The 16719-nt window shown below is 40.0% G+C and overlaps 1 protein-coding gene and 1 long non-coding RNA gene across 3 annotated transcripts in view; one reads left to right on the top strand and one right to left on the bottom strand.

The window, feature by feature from the left end:
• Nucleotides 1–8899: 8899 nt before the first annotated feature.
• Nucleotides 8900–11651, bottom strand: LOC145721439 (uncharacterized). The gene is made up of 2 exons (XR_014145115.1): nucleotides 11440–11651; nucleotides 8900–10350 (listed from the first exon to the last, which is right to left on the bottom strand). It is a non-coding gene; the product is annotated as an uncharacterized LOC145721439 (long non-coding RNA).
• A 119-nt stretch (nucleotides 11652–11770) lies between these two features.
• The window catches only part of CPM (carboxypeptidase M), a 69991-nt gene continuing 65042 nt past the window's right edge, over nucleotides 11771–16719 (top strand). Inside the window, exons 1-2 of one of the 2 annotated variants that reach the window (XM_081822043.1) lie at nucleotides 11771–11860; nucleotides 12167–12329. In XM_081822043.1, coding sequence (XP_081678169.1) covers nucleotides 12170–12329 — 160 coding nt within the window. In that variant the 5' untranslated portion in view covers nucleotides 11771–11860; nucleotides 12167–12169. The remainder of the gene's footprint in view (nucleotides 11861–12166; nucleotides 12330–16719) is intronic. The other variant, XM_081822044.1, reaches the window with a different exon arrangement.

The raw sequence follows: 16719 nt of genomic DNA, 5'->3' as shown, positions 1-16719 counted from the left end.
TCAAGTAGTCTCTTTGTCATTCTAGTTTATGTACATCTTTTTTTCTTTCTTTCTCCCCACACCCACCCCTTTTCATGGCAGGTATGGAATATTAACAAGTCAAGGGGTTTGTTTCTCAAATATACGGGTTTTTTTTTTTTAAATGAGCCAAAAGATAGCTATTTCTCAACATTTAATACAAAGCAGAGAAGAAAATAGAATTCAGCGATTACACCATTTCCTAAAGAGATAAGGGTACATTTATCATCTGCTCTTACATCAGATGGTTTGATATCTACATAATCTAATGACCAGATTAAATGCTGCTAAATGTTACCATCTTGGCTTTGGAAATTTGCCTTATTAGGCCCAGGAAGCTTTCTTTCAAATCTATCATCTATATAAAGCATAGCAGGAAAAGTATTACTTTTGCGCTCAAAGACCATGCTTTGAAAGAAAAAGTCATTGTCCTAACAATTGCTCCCTGACAGTAAATTAACACAGTTGATAAAGACCTATTCCACTGTTGGGAGTATGTTGGAAGATGCTAGCATGTAGAAATAAAAGAGAAACAGAAACATATATTAGACCTTGTATTCCTTTCTGTTTGTTCATTTTCACTAGGTAGTAATAATAATAACAATAGTTTTAGTTTGGGGCTTATGAAGCATTTCCAATATGCCACTGTTGGTTATAAGCTCTTAGCTTATAGTAACTCGTTTAATATATGCAACCCTGTAAGTTCTCTATCACCCTGTAAGATCGATACCATGATTAGCCCCATTTTATAGAGGTTAAGTGGCATGCTCAAAGCCACATAGTAAGTGACAGAGCGAGGGTTTAAACTTGGGTAGTCTGCCTCCACAGACAGGGTTTTTAGCAATTCACTGTGTTGCTTATTATGCATAATATGTTGATGTTCTATCCTTTCTAGAGTAACATGTATAAATCAGCAAGCATGTACTGAGCACTGACCTAGATGCAATGGGGGAAACAAAAAATTATAACATGATGCTTCACTCACTTTAGAAGTATCTTTCTGGACCAAATTAAATTTCACACTTGTTTAGATTTTCCCTGACAGTGGTTCTCAAGTGGTGTGTTAGGACCTACTGGAGTGCTGGATCAAACTTTGATCTGATTAAAGTGTAATTCCACTTCACTGTCAGTAGATAGAGAAAATGTTGAGTGAAGAAGGTCATGCTGTGCAGTGTAGAATGTGGTCCACACCACTAAGGATAAGATGTAAAAGGCAGAAAGTAATGTCAAGCCAGCTCCCAAGAAAGATCACAGGTTTCTGAGAACATATGATGTTCTCTATTGGAGAATTTGGGCTCTTGTAGAATGTAAGCTACATGAGGGCAAGGATTTGGCCTGTCTTGTTCACAGTTGTAATCCCTAGGCAATATCCCAGTGCCTGGCACAGAGTAAGCAATAAATATTTGATAAAGGAATGAGTGAGTGAATGAATGAAAATAAGAGAGTGAGGCAGAGCTGCAAATAGGTCTACTCCCACAATGACATAGTGTTGAAGACGGACCATGGAAAGAATGATAATGGTAGATGCCTTTATAGTCATGCTGTTTTGTCATACTCTTCTAGGAACTATGCTGTGCTTTGTGATGACTTAAATAGCATTTTTCAGTCCTTTTATTTTATTTATTTATTTGAGAGAGAGAGAGAGAGACAGCATGAGCAGGGGGAGAGGCAGAGGGAGAAGCAGGCTCCTCACTGAGCAGGGAGCCTGATTTGGGACTTGATCCCAGAACCCTGGGATCATGACCTGAGCCAAAAGCAGACACTTAACCGACTGAGCCACCCAGGTGTCCCAGTCCTTTTATTTTTTCTGTGTACCATCAAGAATTCTAGGATTCAGGGGTATCTGGGTGGTTTGGTACGTTAGGTGTCCCATTCTTGGTTTCAGCTTAGGTCATGATCTCAGGCTCATGATATCAAGCCCCGAGTCAGGCTCTGCACTCAGTGGGGAGTTTGCTTGAGATTCTTACCCCTTCCCTCCCCCTCTCTCTCTCTGCCCCTCCCTCTGCTCGTGCTCTCTCTTTCTCTCTCAAATAAATAAATAAAATCTTAAAAAAAAAAAGAATTCTAGGATTCAAAACTTTATCATAAATTATTTATGAATCTCCCAAAGGAATGCTAACATATTTACAGTCGCACATCCAAGATAAAAGAACTACTTTGTTTGGATTTTGATAGATAGCTTCCATAGCAAATAGAAAACACAATCACCATTCCTAGAGAAATGCTTGTTAAAAAGATGTACAGTTCTAAAAAAAAAAAGGAACAAAACAAAAATAGGTATAGCACAGACTACAGAGTTCTTGTTTTAAATAGAATGCTTGAGTTAACCTGTGTTCTTTAAATTTCTGGGTCCCACTGTTTAGATATCACTCCTTGGTAGTTAAGGGGAAGGATCAAATCTTGGACCTTCATGGAAACCATCTAGCTTTTCACTAACGACTTCCATATCCTTTGCTAAATATTATAATCTTTCTATTCTGCAACACTGTAAAGTCACTTTCTTCTTTTGTTTTTATCAAATAATAATAAATCCAGTTTTGGTGGAGGGATAGATCTGATTTGGGGGTGCTAGTTTGCAAGAGGTAGGTATGGTGCAGAGAGAGAGGTACCAGAAGAGTCAGACTTAACATAAATACCACCTCCTCTTAGATATATAGGAAGCAGCAGCAGTGGAAAGAATCAGTGAGGGCGCCTGGGTGGCTCAGTTGGTTAAGCGACTGCCTTCGGCTCAGGTCATGATCCTGGAGTCCCGGGATCGAGTCCCGCATCGGGCTCCCTGCTCAGTGGGGGGTCTGCTTCTCCCTCTGACCCTTCCCCTCTCATGCTCTCTGTCTCTCATTCTCTCTCTCACAAAAAAAAAAAAAAAAAAATCAGTGAGTGGCATTAATACAAGACATCATTTTACATGTGAAATTTCAAGAAAATGTGTCTTTTTTAAGGCAATTTTTAAAATTTAAATTCAATTAATTCAATACATATAATGTATTATTTGTTTCAGGGGTACAGTTCTGTGATTCATCAGTCATATAACACCCAGGGCTCATTACAACACATACCCTCCCTATGTCCATCACCTAGTTACCCCATCCCTCCACCCTTCTGCCCTCCAGCAACCTTTAAGGCAATTTTTTTTTTTTAAAGATTTTATTTATTTATTTGACAGAGACACGGCGAGAGCAGGAACACAAGCAAGGGGAGTGGGAGAGGGAGAAGCAGACTCCCCACTGAGCAGGGAGCCCGATGTGGGGCTCGATCCCAGGACCCTGGGATCAGGACCTGAGCCGAAGGCAGACATTTAATGACTGAGCCACCCAGGCGCCCCTAAGGCAATTTTTTAGAGCAGTTTTCAGCTCACAATAAAATTGAGGAGGCACAGAGATTTCCCATATACAGATACCTCCTGCTTTTCAAAAGTTCATATTACACCACTTTGCATTTACAAAAGACCTACATTAATATCCGTTTCTGATTTTTACTTTTACAGAAAAAGGTGAAAAGTAAAATTAGCCTTCAGTGCTTGCTTTGCAGCAAGCTATTACAGAGGCACTGTGCACCCCAAGCAGCAAGAGTGGTCCCACCAGACTCACTACACTCAGCCTCTCAGCATCAAGCCTCCATGGCTTGAAACTGTCTGTGAGCATCTATGCTTTATCTTGATTTATGTTGTGCATCCAGTAACAAGATGCGTCCTAAGATATCAGAAAAGCCTAAAAAGAGGTTATTTCGGGGGAGCATGGGAGTGCTCAAAAAATCTTCCATATAAGTTAATGATAATTGTTTTCTTTGCTGTATGCCATTTAGACTTATGAAGGTTCTCGTAGGAATGCTCTACTTCCTGATAGCAGGAGACACATGCGTAGCCTCTCACATTATTAGCATCACTAGCTAGAATGGTACATTTTTCATGGAGGATGAACCTATGATGACCAGTCATAATCACCCAAAGTCCCTGGTTTACCTTAGGGTTCACTCTTATTGTTGTACATTCTATGAGTTTGGACAAATGTATAATGCATATATCCCTCATTGTCACTGCCCTAAAAGTCCTCTGTGCTCTGCCCACTCACAACCCATCCACCTTGGCAACTACTGATTTTTTTATTGTCTCCATAGTTTTGTCTTTTCCAGAATGTCCTCATATAGTATGTAGTCTTTTTAGATTAGCTTCTTTCTCTTAGTAAAATGCACTTGAGGTTCATCCATATCTCATCATGGTTTGATAGCTCATTTCTTCTTAGCAGTGAATAATATGCTATTGCTGGATTATCCCACAGTCTACTGAAGAACATCTTAGTTGCTTTCAAGTTTTGACAATTAGGAATAAAACTATAAACGTCCTTGTGCAAGGTTTTATGTGGACATAAGTTTTTTATCTCATTTGGGTAAATACCACGGAGCAGGATTACTGGATCATATGGTAAAAATTTCTTTGATTTTGGGATGCCTGTGTGGCTCAGTCGGTTGGGCGTCTGCCTTTGGGTCAGATCATGATCCCAGGGTCCTGGAATCAAGTCCCACATCGGGCTCCTGGCTCAGTGGGGAGCCTGCTTCTCCCTCTGCCTGCTGCTCCCCCTGCTTGTGCTCTCTCTCTCTCTGAAAAATAAATAAAATCTAAAAAAAAACAACAACAAAAGAATTTGTTTGGTTTTGTAAGAAACCATCAAACTGTCTTCCAAAGTGGCTGTGGCGTTTTGCATTCCCACCAGCAATGTATTAGTTGTTCCATATCCTCACCGGCATTTGGTGTTTCAGAGTTTCAGATTTTGGCTATTCTGATAGGTGCATAGTGGTATCTGTTGTTCCATATCCTCACCAGCATTTGGTGTTTCAGAGTTTCAGATTTTGGCTATTCTGATAGGTGCATAGTGGTATCTTATTGTTATTTTAATTTTCATTAAAGCATATGATGGAGGGAGCATTGTTTCATACACTTATTTGCCATCTGTATATCTTCTTTGGAGAAGGGTCTGTTAAGGTCTTTGGCCCATTTTCCAATCAAGTTATTTTCTTATTGTTGAGTCTTAGGAGTTCTTTGTATATTTTGGATAACTGTCCTTTATCAGATGTGCATTTGCAAATAATTTCTTTCTTTCTTTTTTTTTTTTAAAGATTTTATTTATTTATTTGAGAGAGAGAGAATGAGAGAGAACACATGAGAGGGGATAGGGTCAGAGGTCAAAGCAGACTCCCTGCCGAGCAGGGAGCCCGATGCAGGACTCGATCCAGGGACTCCAGGATCATGACCTGAGCCGAAGGCAGTCGCTTAACCAACTGAGCCACCCAGGCGCCCCCAAATAATTTCTTTCAACCTGTGGCTTGTCTTCTAATTCTCTTGATACTGTCTTTTTGCCCAACAAAAGTTTTTCATTTTAATGAAGTCCACCTTATCAATTATTTTTTTTTTCATGATTCGTGTCTTTGGTGTTGTATCTCAAAAGATATCACCACACCCAAGATCATCTAGGCTTTCTTCTATGTTATCTTCTAGGAGTTTCATATATTTGTAAGTGTTACATTAGGTTTATGACCCATTTTGAATGAATTTTTGTGAAGGGTGTAAGGTCTGCATGTAGATCCATGTTTTTTTTTTTACCTGTGGATGTCCAGTTGTTCCAGTACCATTTATTAAAAAGACTATTTTGCTCCACTGTATTGCTTTTGCTCCTTTGTCAAAGATCAGTTGGCTGTATTTATGGAGGTCCATTTTTGGACTCTCTATTCTGTTCCATTGACCTATTTATCTCTTCTTTTACTGGTACCACACTGCTTTGATTACTGTAGCTTTAGAGTAAGTCTTGAAGTTGGATAGCATCAGTCCTCCAACTTTGTTCTTCTCTTTCAACATTGTGTTAGCTATTCTGGGGCTTTTGCCTTCCCATATAAACTTTAAAATCAGGTTGTTAATACCAACAAAATAACTTGCTGGGATTTTGATTGGGATTGCATTGAATCTATAGGGCAAGTTGGAAAGAATTGACATCTTGATAATATTGAGTCTTCCTATCCACAAACATGAGATATCTCTCCATTTGTTTATTTCTTTGATATCATTTATCAGAGTTTTCTGGTATTCCTCATATAGATCTGGTACATATTTTGTTGGTTTTATACCTAAGTATTCCATTTTGGGGGGTGCTAATGTAAATGGTATCATGTTTTTAATTTCAAATTCCACTTATTCATTGTTAGTATATAGGAAAGCAACTGACTTTTGTAATGTTAACTCTGTATCCTGCAATCTTGCTATAATCACTTATTGGTTCCAGGAGGTTTTTTTTTGTCAGTTCTCTTGGATTCTCTACACAGTTGTATCACCTGTGAACAAAGATGGTTTTATATCTCCTTCCCAGTTGTATGCCTTTGCTTTTTTTTTTTCCTTATTGTATTTGGAAGGACTTCCAGTATAATACTGAAAATGAGTAGTGGGAGGGGACCTCCTTGCCTTGTTCCTGATCTTAGTGGAAAAGCTTTGAGTCTCTCCACCATTAAGTATGATGTGAGTTCTAAGTTTTTTGTAGATAGTCTTTATCAAGTTGTGAAAATTCCCTTCTATTCCTAGTTTACTGAGAGTTTTTATCATAAATGGGTGTTGGATTTTGTCAAATGCTTTTTCTGCATCTATTGATATGATCATGTGGTTTTCTTTTTTTAGTCTGTGAATGTGATGGATTACATTATTTGATTTTTGAATGTTCAACTAGGTTTGCATACCAGCAATAAAGCCTACTTGGTTATGATGTATAATTCTTTTTATACTTCTTTGGATTTGATTTACTAATATTTTGTTAAGGATTTTTGCATCTATATTCATGACAGATATTGGCCTATAGTTTTCTTTTCTTATAATGTCTTTATCTGGTTTTAGTATAAGGGTAATGCTGACTTCATAGAATGAGTTAGGAAGTGTTCCCTCTGCTTCTATCCTCTGAAAAAGTTTGTAAAGGGTTGGTATAATTTCTTCTTTAAATGTTTGTAGAATTCACCAGTAAACCCCCCTGGGCCTGACACTTTCCATTTGGGAAAGTTATTCATTATTGGCTCAATTTCTTTAATAGGCATAAACTAAAACTTATCCTTAAAAAAAAAAAGAAAGAGGGGCACCTGGGTGGCTCAGTCGTTAAGCGTCTGTCTTCGGCTCAGGTCATGATCCCAGGGTCCTGGGATCGAGCCCCGCATCGCGCTCTCTGCTCCACGGGAAGACTGTTTCTCCCTCTCCCACTCCCCCTGCTTGTGATCCTGCTCTCACTGTGTCTCTCTCTGTCAAATAAATAAAATCTTAAAAAAAAAAAATAAATTTAGTTGTTAATTTGTAGAAAATTGTTAAGATGCTCATAATTTGTTCTGTAAAGAGGATAGCACCAAAGGTAATAGTTTAATGTTCTGTAGGACATTAATCAGATTTTTATCTAATTTAGCAATAGTTTAGAATGACTTCAGCATTTTCTTATACTGATGTATGCACATTATTTCTCTTATCTTTCTTTAAATCAGCTTTGTTTACTGCTGATTTTCTCGATAGTTAAAAACTTGACCTGTGTTTAACTGTATTTGTATGAGAATTATTTTATAACATTTTGAAATTTTACTTTGACATTTTATAGAAGTACAACTTGGCACTATTTTAAATATTTAAAAATACTTAAAATCTTAAAAATATAAATGCTCTTTTACCTAGCAATTGCTTATCTAAGTATCGATCCTAAGAAGATAAGGATGTGCTCAAAGATTTAGCTCTAAGAATGATTACGGGGTGCCTGGGTGGCTCAGATGGTTAAGCGTCTGCCTTTGGCTCAGGTCATGATCCCAGGGTTCTGGGACCGAGCCCCTCATCGGGCTCCCTGCTCAGTGGGAAGCCTGCTTCTCCCTCTCCCACTCCCCCTGCTTGTGTTCCCTCTCTTGCTGTGTCTCTCTCTGTCAAATAAAATCTTTGGGGAAAAAAAAAGAAAATACAGAAAGATTCAAAAGAGAGAATCAAAACACTGCAATCCAGAGCATACCACTCAGCATTTTTGCAACCTTTTAAACTTGCTGTTAGGAATAGTTTTTTCTTTGCTTTCCAAAATGGGATCTTACCATTCATTTTACTTTTATAATCTGGTTTTTGCCACTCAATGATTTACCTTTCCAAGCCAATCTATACAGACCACATCATCATTATTATGGCTAAAAAATAATTTATTTTATGGATGTAATATTCTTTATCTAACTTAAGGTGTCTCAACCTCAGCACTGACATTTGGGGCTGGATAATTTATTGTGGGGCCTGTACTGTGCACTGTAGGATGTTTTGTAGCATTCCTGCCATCTACCAGTTACATGCCAGTGGCACAATTCCCCTAGTCATGCCAATGAAAAATGTTTCCTGCTAGGGGCCCCTGGGTGGCTCAGTAAGTTAAGAATCCGACTCTTGATTTCCACTTAGGTCATGATCTCAGGATCCTGAGCTCAAGCCCAGCATCAGGCCCCATGCTCAGCGAAATAATCTGTTTGTCCCTCTCCCTCCCCCTCTGCCCCTCCCCCCACCCCACCCGCCCCTGTGAGCCTGCGTACTCTCTCTCAAATAAATAAATAAATAAACAAACAAATAAAATCTTTTAAAAAAAAATGTTTCCAGGGCGCCTGGGTGGCTCAGTTGGTTGAGCGACTGCCTTCGGCTCAGGTCATGATCCTGGAGTCCCGGGATCGAGTCCCGCATCGGGCTCCCTGCTCCGCGGGGAGTCTGCTTCTCCCTCTGACCCTCCCCCCTCTCATGCTCTCTGTCTCTCATTCTCTCTCTCGCAAATAAATAAAATCTTAAAAAAAAAAAAAAAAATGTTTCCAGCTATTCCAAATGGCTTCTGTGGACAATCTTGCCCCAGTTGAGAACCACTGATACAATCAATCTGCTATTATTTGACATTTATATTTATTTTTTTATAATTAAAAACAGTGGTGCTAATAAAGATCTTAACATATATAAACTTAGCACTTTGAATTACCTGCATAGCTTAAATTCCTAGAAAGGAACAACATATTTTAAATGTTGATATCTATTCCCAGATAGTCCTCCAAAAGTGTTGTATCAATTTACATTACCGTTTAAACAGCAGAAATGCCATTTCCTCACATCTTGTCCAAGTACTGTCTTTCTTAGTGAAAAACAAAACATACCATTTTGCCCTTTAAATTTGTAAATTCTTTGATTGCTAACCAGGTTGGTAGCTTTTACTATGTTTATTAGTCATTTGTATTACTCCTTTTGTGAGCTGCTAATTAATGTCTTTTGTCCATTCTTGGGTTTGTAAGAGCTAGCAATTCTTTCTTCCAGTTTGTAATTTTTCTGGTAACATTTATGCTGAGTTTTCCTTTACAGAAGGTATACATTTTTTATGTTGTCAAATTATTAGCCTCTTTATTGTGGTTTTACTGTTAATGGTGTCATACTTAGAAAGATCACCTCTGAAGTCTTATACTTCAGTGTTTTATTCTATTAGACCAACCTTCTATTTTTCTTTATTTCTCATTAGACTCTAATACTAAGACTTTGCTACTTCTAGACCAGTGCAAATTAAATTTGAATGTACATATGAATTAACTAGAATCTTATTAAAATTCACATTCGGATTCAGTAGGTTTGTAATGGGACAAGGGAGCCTGTCTTTCCAACAAGCTTACAGGTGATGTCAACTCGGTTCCTAGGCCACACTTTGAGTCACTAGGTTTTAGACCTTCAGCCCTCAGTCCTCTGTACCCTCTACCTCCATTCTCTGATTGGTTCTCCTCTGAATTTCCTTCCTTTCCTACCTACTGTGAATCCCAAGGACAGGAATTTCAACTCTACTTCACCCCTTTGTTTTTCTGGAACAACAACCCTTGCAATCTCCACCCCAGTATTGACAAAGCCAACATTTCTCCAGTCTCCAGCCACAGTACCCCTGAAGGAAATCTTGTAACTGCTACCTTCTTCTATAACAAATGTATCATTTCTAAAGTCCAATCAGCAAGCTTTCACTTTGTTCCTCATCAGCTCCCTTTCCCATTTTTATAGTAACTTTGCCTAAATGTAACCTCCTCAACCCCATTCCACCTCCTTTAGAACCTCTTAGTCAATGAACAACAGCGAAAGAACCTCTTCAAGCCATCTAGTAGAAGTCACAGTTAGCATAGTAACTCTGATACTTAGAAAAGAAATCCGCGAGTTGACACAACCACAGAGAGTCCGAGCAAGGATTGGAACCCATATCTTGTGACGCTACAGTCTTAGTTAGGTTTTATCCATCCGGGCTCTGCTGCCTGGGAATCACAGGAGTCTTCAGTGTTCCTGAGAGCTCAATTCTACAATAGTATCTGTATCTGCAACAAAGAAGAGGCAGGCAAATCAATAGCGGTTTTCAGCTCTGGATGGCATATTTGATTCACTCAAGACACTTTTTTAAAATGTCCTTTCCAGGAATTCATGGAGAGAAACTCTGTTCAATTAGTTTTCAGTGGGGCTCTAGGATTTTTAATCTGTTAAAGAGGAGTATTATCCGGACGCCTGGGTGGCTCAGTCGTTAAGCGTCTGCCTTCGGCTCAGGTCATGATCCCGGGGTCCTGGGATCGAGCCCCGCATCGGGCTCCCTGCTTGGCGGGAAGCCTGCTTCTCCCTCTCCCACTCCCCCTGCTTGTGTTCCTGCTCTCGCTATCTCTCTCTCTGTCAAATAAATAAATAAAATCTTTAAAAAAAAAAAAAAAGAGGAGTATTATCCCAAATCAGTGGTTTTCAAGCTTTTCATATTCACTGGACCCTTGGCACGAATCTCCAATCTCTCTGACAGGTCATGTGTGACAGGTGTGTGAGGTCTTGGCCGGCACCACAAACCGCCTCTCGGGTTTAGTTGAAATCTTTGTTATCCCTAGTGCAAATGTAGACCACCTTCCAGAAAGAAGCATTTTAGAAAGAGAACTGAAATTGGCCTAGGGAGTGTTGGTGGCGGGAGTGTTGGATTTACAAATAGTAGCTGTGCTTTCTTCCATGTGATTTCCAGTTTTAAATTTAACTGATTTAGCGAATCTCACACACCAAATAAATTTGTCGGAAATTTTCCTATACTGCACAGTTGGCAATTTAAAACTTCTACACACATGCGCTCTTCTCTCGAAAATCCCATGCGTCTGGCTGGGCGCCTGGGTGGCTCGGTTGGACGGCTGCCTTCGGCTGGGTCATGATCCTGGAGTCTCGGGATCAGTCCCCGCATCGGGCTCCATGCTCAGTGGGCAGTCTGCTTCTCCCTCTGACCCTCCCCCCACTCGTGCGCGCTCTCAATCAATCAATCTTTAAAAAAAAAATAAAATAAAATCCCACGCGTCCTCAGAGCACGGCTGGGTAGCCTGGCACAGCTGCGAGCGCGGCCCCTACGACTCGCGCCGCAGAGACCCGTGAGAGCCACGTGGAGCTCTTACCGCGTCCCGGGGCTCCAGGTGAGCCAAGGACCCGGCTCTACAGCTGCAAACTCGCGTGCCCCTCGCCGGAGCCGTGGCCGAGGGGAGGAGACGCTTCCAGCCGGGGACGCCGGCAACGCCTGGGACCGCGACAGGCGACTCGGTTTTCCTCCGCCCTCCGCCGCCCACCCGCACGGGCCGGCGCAACCCCGTAACCTGGCGCCGAGCGGGCTCCAGCTCGCCCAGGTGCGAAGGGTGCTGAGCCGCCCCGGCCGCGCCGCTCGGCCCCGCCCAGCAGGGGCCCGCACGGCGCCCGAGTGGGCCGGCGGCACGTCAGTCAGGGCCGGGGGCGGGGCCCGGGAGCGCCCGTCCCCCGGCCCGGCTATAATGTCGGGCCCCGGCGGGCGGCAGGCGGCGGGCGGAGGTGCGCGCCTGGGCAGGGGTGAGGCTGAGGGCGCGCGGACCTCCTCGCAGCTGCCGCAGCTGCCGGCCCGCGGCGACTCCCGGAGGAGAAGGAGGGAGGGAAGGAGAGTGGGAGGAAGGGGCGGGCGGCGGGATGGAGGGCACTGGAGCCTGCCCGTGCTCCGCTCACACCAACTCCCGAAGGTGCTGCTTCCAACTTTTACCTTCTTGGAAGCACGGAGCGGCAGTGTCAGGAGACTTGACATTGCAGGGCTGAGCCGAGCTAGTGACGTCCACAACCCTTTTCTTACCGGTTCTCAGCTTTGTTATTTGTATTCATCTCTAGAACATGGACTTCGCCCGCCTGTGGCTAGGGTTGCTGCTGCCTTCGGTAGCTGCGCTGGATTTCGGCTACCACCACCAGGAAGAGATGGAAGCGTTTTTGAAGAATGTGGCCCAAAACTACAGTTCTATCACTCGCTTACACAGTATTGGGAAGTCTGTGAAAGGTAGGATCCATCTCGTGCACTTTCCCAAACCCCCAGCCCTCGCCTTCGTTCATTAAATATACCTTAGCTTCCTGTCCCCTTTCCTTGGAGCTGCTTGGAGGAGCTCCAAGCGGGTAAGCCGGTGCCTTGCGTGTTGGTGGTTTTCTGCTTTTGTGTGTTGTGTTGTTTTATTTTGTCAGGGAAGTAGTAGGAAGACCTGAATTTTAGTAATCGTCTCTGCTGTCATTCAGTGTCATTGAGTCCTATGCGTTAATGGCATTCTTTTTCCATCTTGCACTGGTTGCTTGAGGTGTGTCTTTTAGTTTTTCTTGGTAGGTAAACTTATGTCGAGAAAGTCTCCGTTTATCCATAGCAGCTTTCCCTTTTTGTTGGCTTCTTTAAATGATTTGGACTGTTAGTGTCTTTTTTTTAAGTCTCCTTTAAGCTAAAATAGTTCAGTTCTGTTGGTGAGATTTCTGTTGTGTATAATTAGCCCTGTGACATAAAGTGATGCAAAACTATCGTTTCTATAAGTTTTAGTGTTAAATAGCACAGTTGGTAAGATTTGTGTCCTGTGTAATTAGCCCTATGGCTTTAAGTTATGCCAAAAAGTGGCTCTGATACTGATTAAAGGCTCTTTTAAAATCATCTGTTTGAATAAGACAATTGCTAGATAATAAATATATGTTAGCAATGACTGGGACTAGCATTTTCACATTTATCATTTGCTTTAATTTAGAAATTATATATTAAAAAAATAGCTGTATATTGTCTAATTTTTATAGACAGGGAATTTGAATCCGATATTAAGTATTTTGCTCAAGATCACCAGATGGTGGATTTTATAATCAGGATTGGCATTCAGGTCCTTCTACTTAAAGGCGTAGATATTTTGGGGACAAGGCGAATACTTTATCAAACATTGTTATTTCTTAATCTTTTTATATTGGTGCTCCCGAACGGATTACCTGAAAACTTAATGCTTAAATCAGAAGTTTTGTTAAGTTTATGCAGTTTGGATCTCCTCTCTTTATAAGGTGTGTTCACACTCCACGTAGATTTTAGCTCTGAGCTTTTGAACCAAGGAGTGTCTCTTAATTACCATATTCTCAATCATTTTCAAGAAAAAAAATTAAAGTCATGGTTTTTTTTTTTTTTTTTAAAGTCATGGTTTTCATATTAAAGAAGACCTACTATACAAATTTACTTACATGTAATGCACAATAAAAAATGCTGGGTCATGTGTTTAATGGTATCTTTGTTTTCAAAAACATTGCCAAAGAGTTGGTGCCAGAATTACTCTATATTGCTCTATAATCCGAATTAGAGGTTGGATGTGTGAGAAATCACATCTTGAATCAGCATATGTGTTCAGCCTTTTGAAATCATTTCCCCCTAGAGTTCAAGAGAAGAGCAATTTTAAAAGATCTTTAGTAAAGCAAATATCTTGAGTTATTGTTCAGTCATTTAAACCACAAGATGATGAGGGTGTTGTTAATTTTAAGTACTAAATGATTTGGCAAGCTTTTATGTTTTCAAACACAAAGTGCTTGTGAAAGAAAATTGGGGAATCTCTTAATGTGAACCAGCTACTCTGATCCATCTTTCATGATATCAGACCACAGTAACATTGAAAGCCAATAGGCTTTTTTTTCCCCCACTTTGTATGCACTCTTGTGGTTAAAGGACTGAGAAGTTATCATGTAAAAATCTGACACTCGTCGTCAGATGTTTGTGTTGAATATATTCTGAATAATTACTCTGATTAGGAAAAAGGTTCCAAGTGGTGGGTTAAACTGTACACTGTATCACTGCATGTTATCATGACCATTGAAAACCAGTGCTCGTTTGTTGGTGCTCTTTTCACTAGATAGGCAGTTTTCCCTGGCTGTCCCACCCTCTGGTGTAGGATACGTTTGCTTAGCAAACAGCCTTTCCCATATTTGTTATTTTTTTTATTATGAACCTGGGCAATCTACCTAGAAGAGGAAGTAATATTCCTACCCAGTCAAGTACATTTTTAGTTTTTGTAAATGCACATCACGTGGATTTTTGTTATTGTAATCATGGATCCTATTCTGCCTTTTTCCTCTATTCACATTATTTCATTACATATTTCTATGAATTGACAAAGTCTGCAGATATAAATTGGTTGCTATGTAGTATTTTATCCTCTTGGTTATGGGAATTGTCTTAGTCATTCACCATTTGGGGGCATCTATATGGTTCTGATGATCTATTATAAACAATGATGCTTTAAAAGCATTGATACATGTCATGATGATTACCTTCCGTTGTAACTGGTGATTTTTCTTTTCAGTTTTTTTATTTTGAAATGCTTGAAATCCACACAAAAGTTGAGCCCACATTTACCCTTCACCCAGATTCAGCCATAGTAGACTGACCATATTTCATTTGGAGCTTTTGGGGAAACCCCATTACATAATGACCTAGTAAAAGGTGAAACAAGAGCAGCAACTCAAATTGACAACTGAATTGAGAAAAATTAGAAAAGGTACAATATTCATTGGTTTATTCATTCGTCCATTTAAGCGAATATACCCCCCTTTTTTTTTCCACTCGTAACCCCCTCTGTCTAGTATGATGCTGGCACATACTCAGTAATTTATATTTTGTTAATGAATTGAATGTTTGCTGAGTGAAAGCCATGTGAAGCAAGCAAAGTTGTGTGCCATTCGTTGCCTGCCCTTAAGTAGCCCCCTTTAAAGGACGAATATATTTATTGTGGATTTCCCCGAGCCTCTCCACATCCCCCAAAATTAGTTCTAGGACTTTTTTTTTTTTTGGCTTTTTAAGTTTTAATTCCAGTTAACATACAGTGTTATATTAGTTTCACATGTACAATATAGTGAATCATCACTTTCATACATCACCCAGTGCTCTGTACAAGTGTACTCCTTAATCCCCATCAATCCATTTCACCCATCCTGCACTTCCCTCCCTTCCCCTCTGGTAACTATCAGTTTGTTTTCTATAATTGAGTCTGTTTCTTTATTTTGTCTCTCTTTTTCCTTTGTTCATTGTTTTGTTTCTTAAATTCCACATATGAGTGAAATGGGTATTTGTCTCCAACTGACATTTTGCTTACTATTATACTCTAGCTCCACCCATGTCCTTGTAAGTGGCACGATTTCGTTATTTTTTATGGCTGAATAATCTATTGTATGTGTTTGTGTGTGTGTGTGTTCACATCGTTATCCAGTCATCAATCAGTGGACACTTGGCTGCTTCCATATCTTGGCTATTGTGAATCATGCTGCTATAAACATAGGGGTACATGTATACCTTTGAATTAGTGTTTTTGTATTCTTTGGATAAATACCCAATGGGCAATTACTGGATGGTAGGGTAGTTCTATTTTTAACTTTTTTGTGGACCCTCCATACTGTTTTCCAGAGTGACTGTACCAGTCTGCCTTCCCAACAGTGAATGAGTATTCCTTTTCCTAGTTTTAGGACCATTTAAAATGAGATTTTTCTACCATCTCCATTTTAAGAATCTTCCCTTCTGCTTAGTCTAACCTTTACTTTATCTGAATAAAAAAGGTTGCAAAGGACAAGGAGTAGATCATAAAAATCTGTTATCAAGTGCTTCCATATTATATGTTTTAATACATTATTTCAATCTCTGACTCTGAGTAGGTATTGTTATCCTTGTTTACAAAACCGGTCAATGCAGCACAGGGGAAGTTAATTAACTGCTGAAGATCACACAAGTCAGTAAGTGTTAGAGGATTCAAATGCAGATCAATGTATCTCCCAAGCCCATCTCTTTGCCCCTTAAAGAGGCAGTTTGACACGGATGTAGATGGTTACGTGGAGATTGGGTTTTCTAGAGTCATGGTTTGGGCACATGTGATTTGAAAGTATAGCTTCTGCCAAGGATCTATGGCTGTGTTGTTCATTACAGTAGTCATTAGTCACCTGGTTATTGAGCAGTTGGAATGTGACTAGACAGAATTGAGATGTGCTAAGTGATTTTGTAGACTTAATACAAAAAAAGTAAAATAATGTTTTTATGTTGATCACCTGTTGAAATAATTTAGAACTATAGGTTAAAAATATTTTTAAAATTTCACCTGCTTTTTACTTCTGTTAATGTGGTTATGGTTACTAGAATATTTTAAATTATATGACTCGTGTTATATGTTGATTGAGCCATGCTGACCTAGAGAGAAATTTGTTAGTAACTTTTTTCTGAGTACAAAAGGAAGCTAAGTTCATTTAGAAAATTTGGAAGGTACAGCAAAGCACCGAGAAGAAAATTAAAATCTCACCATACAAAGAAAACATTTAGTAGACTAAAATCACTATGTGTACTGTTCTGTGCCTTTCTCCCTCACACTAAGCTAATTATCTTGTTTGTGCATGCAAACATGTTATTTCTAAAA

This window comes from Leptonychotes weddellii, chromosome 5 (assembly GCF_054177405.1).
Source record: "Leptonychotes weddellii isolate Sample4059 chromosome 5, ASM5417740v2, whole genome shotgun sequence".
NCBI classification, from domain to species: Eukaryota; Metazoa; Chordata; class Mammalia; order Carnivora; family Phocidae; genus Leptonychotes; species Leptonychotes weddellii.
Note: the sequence above shows the minus strand (reverse complement) of the source record. Positions and strands in the feature narration are given on the sequence as shown.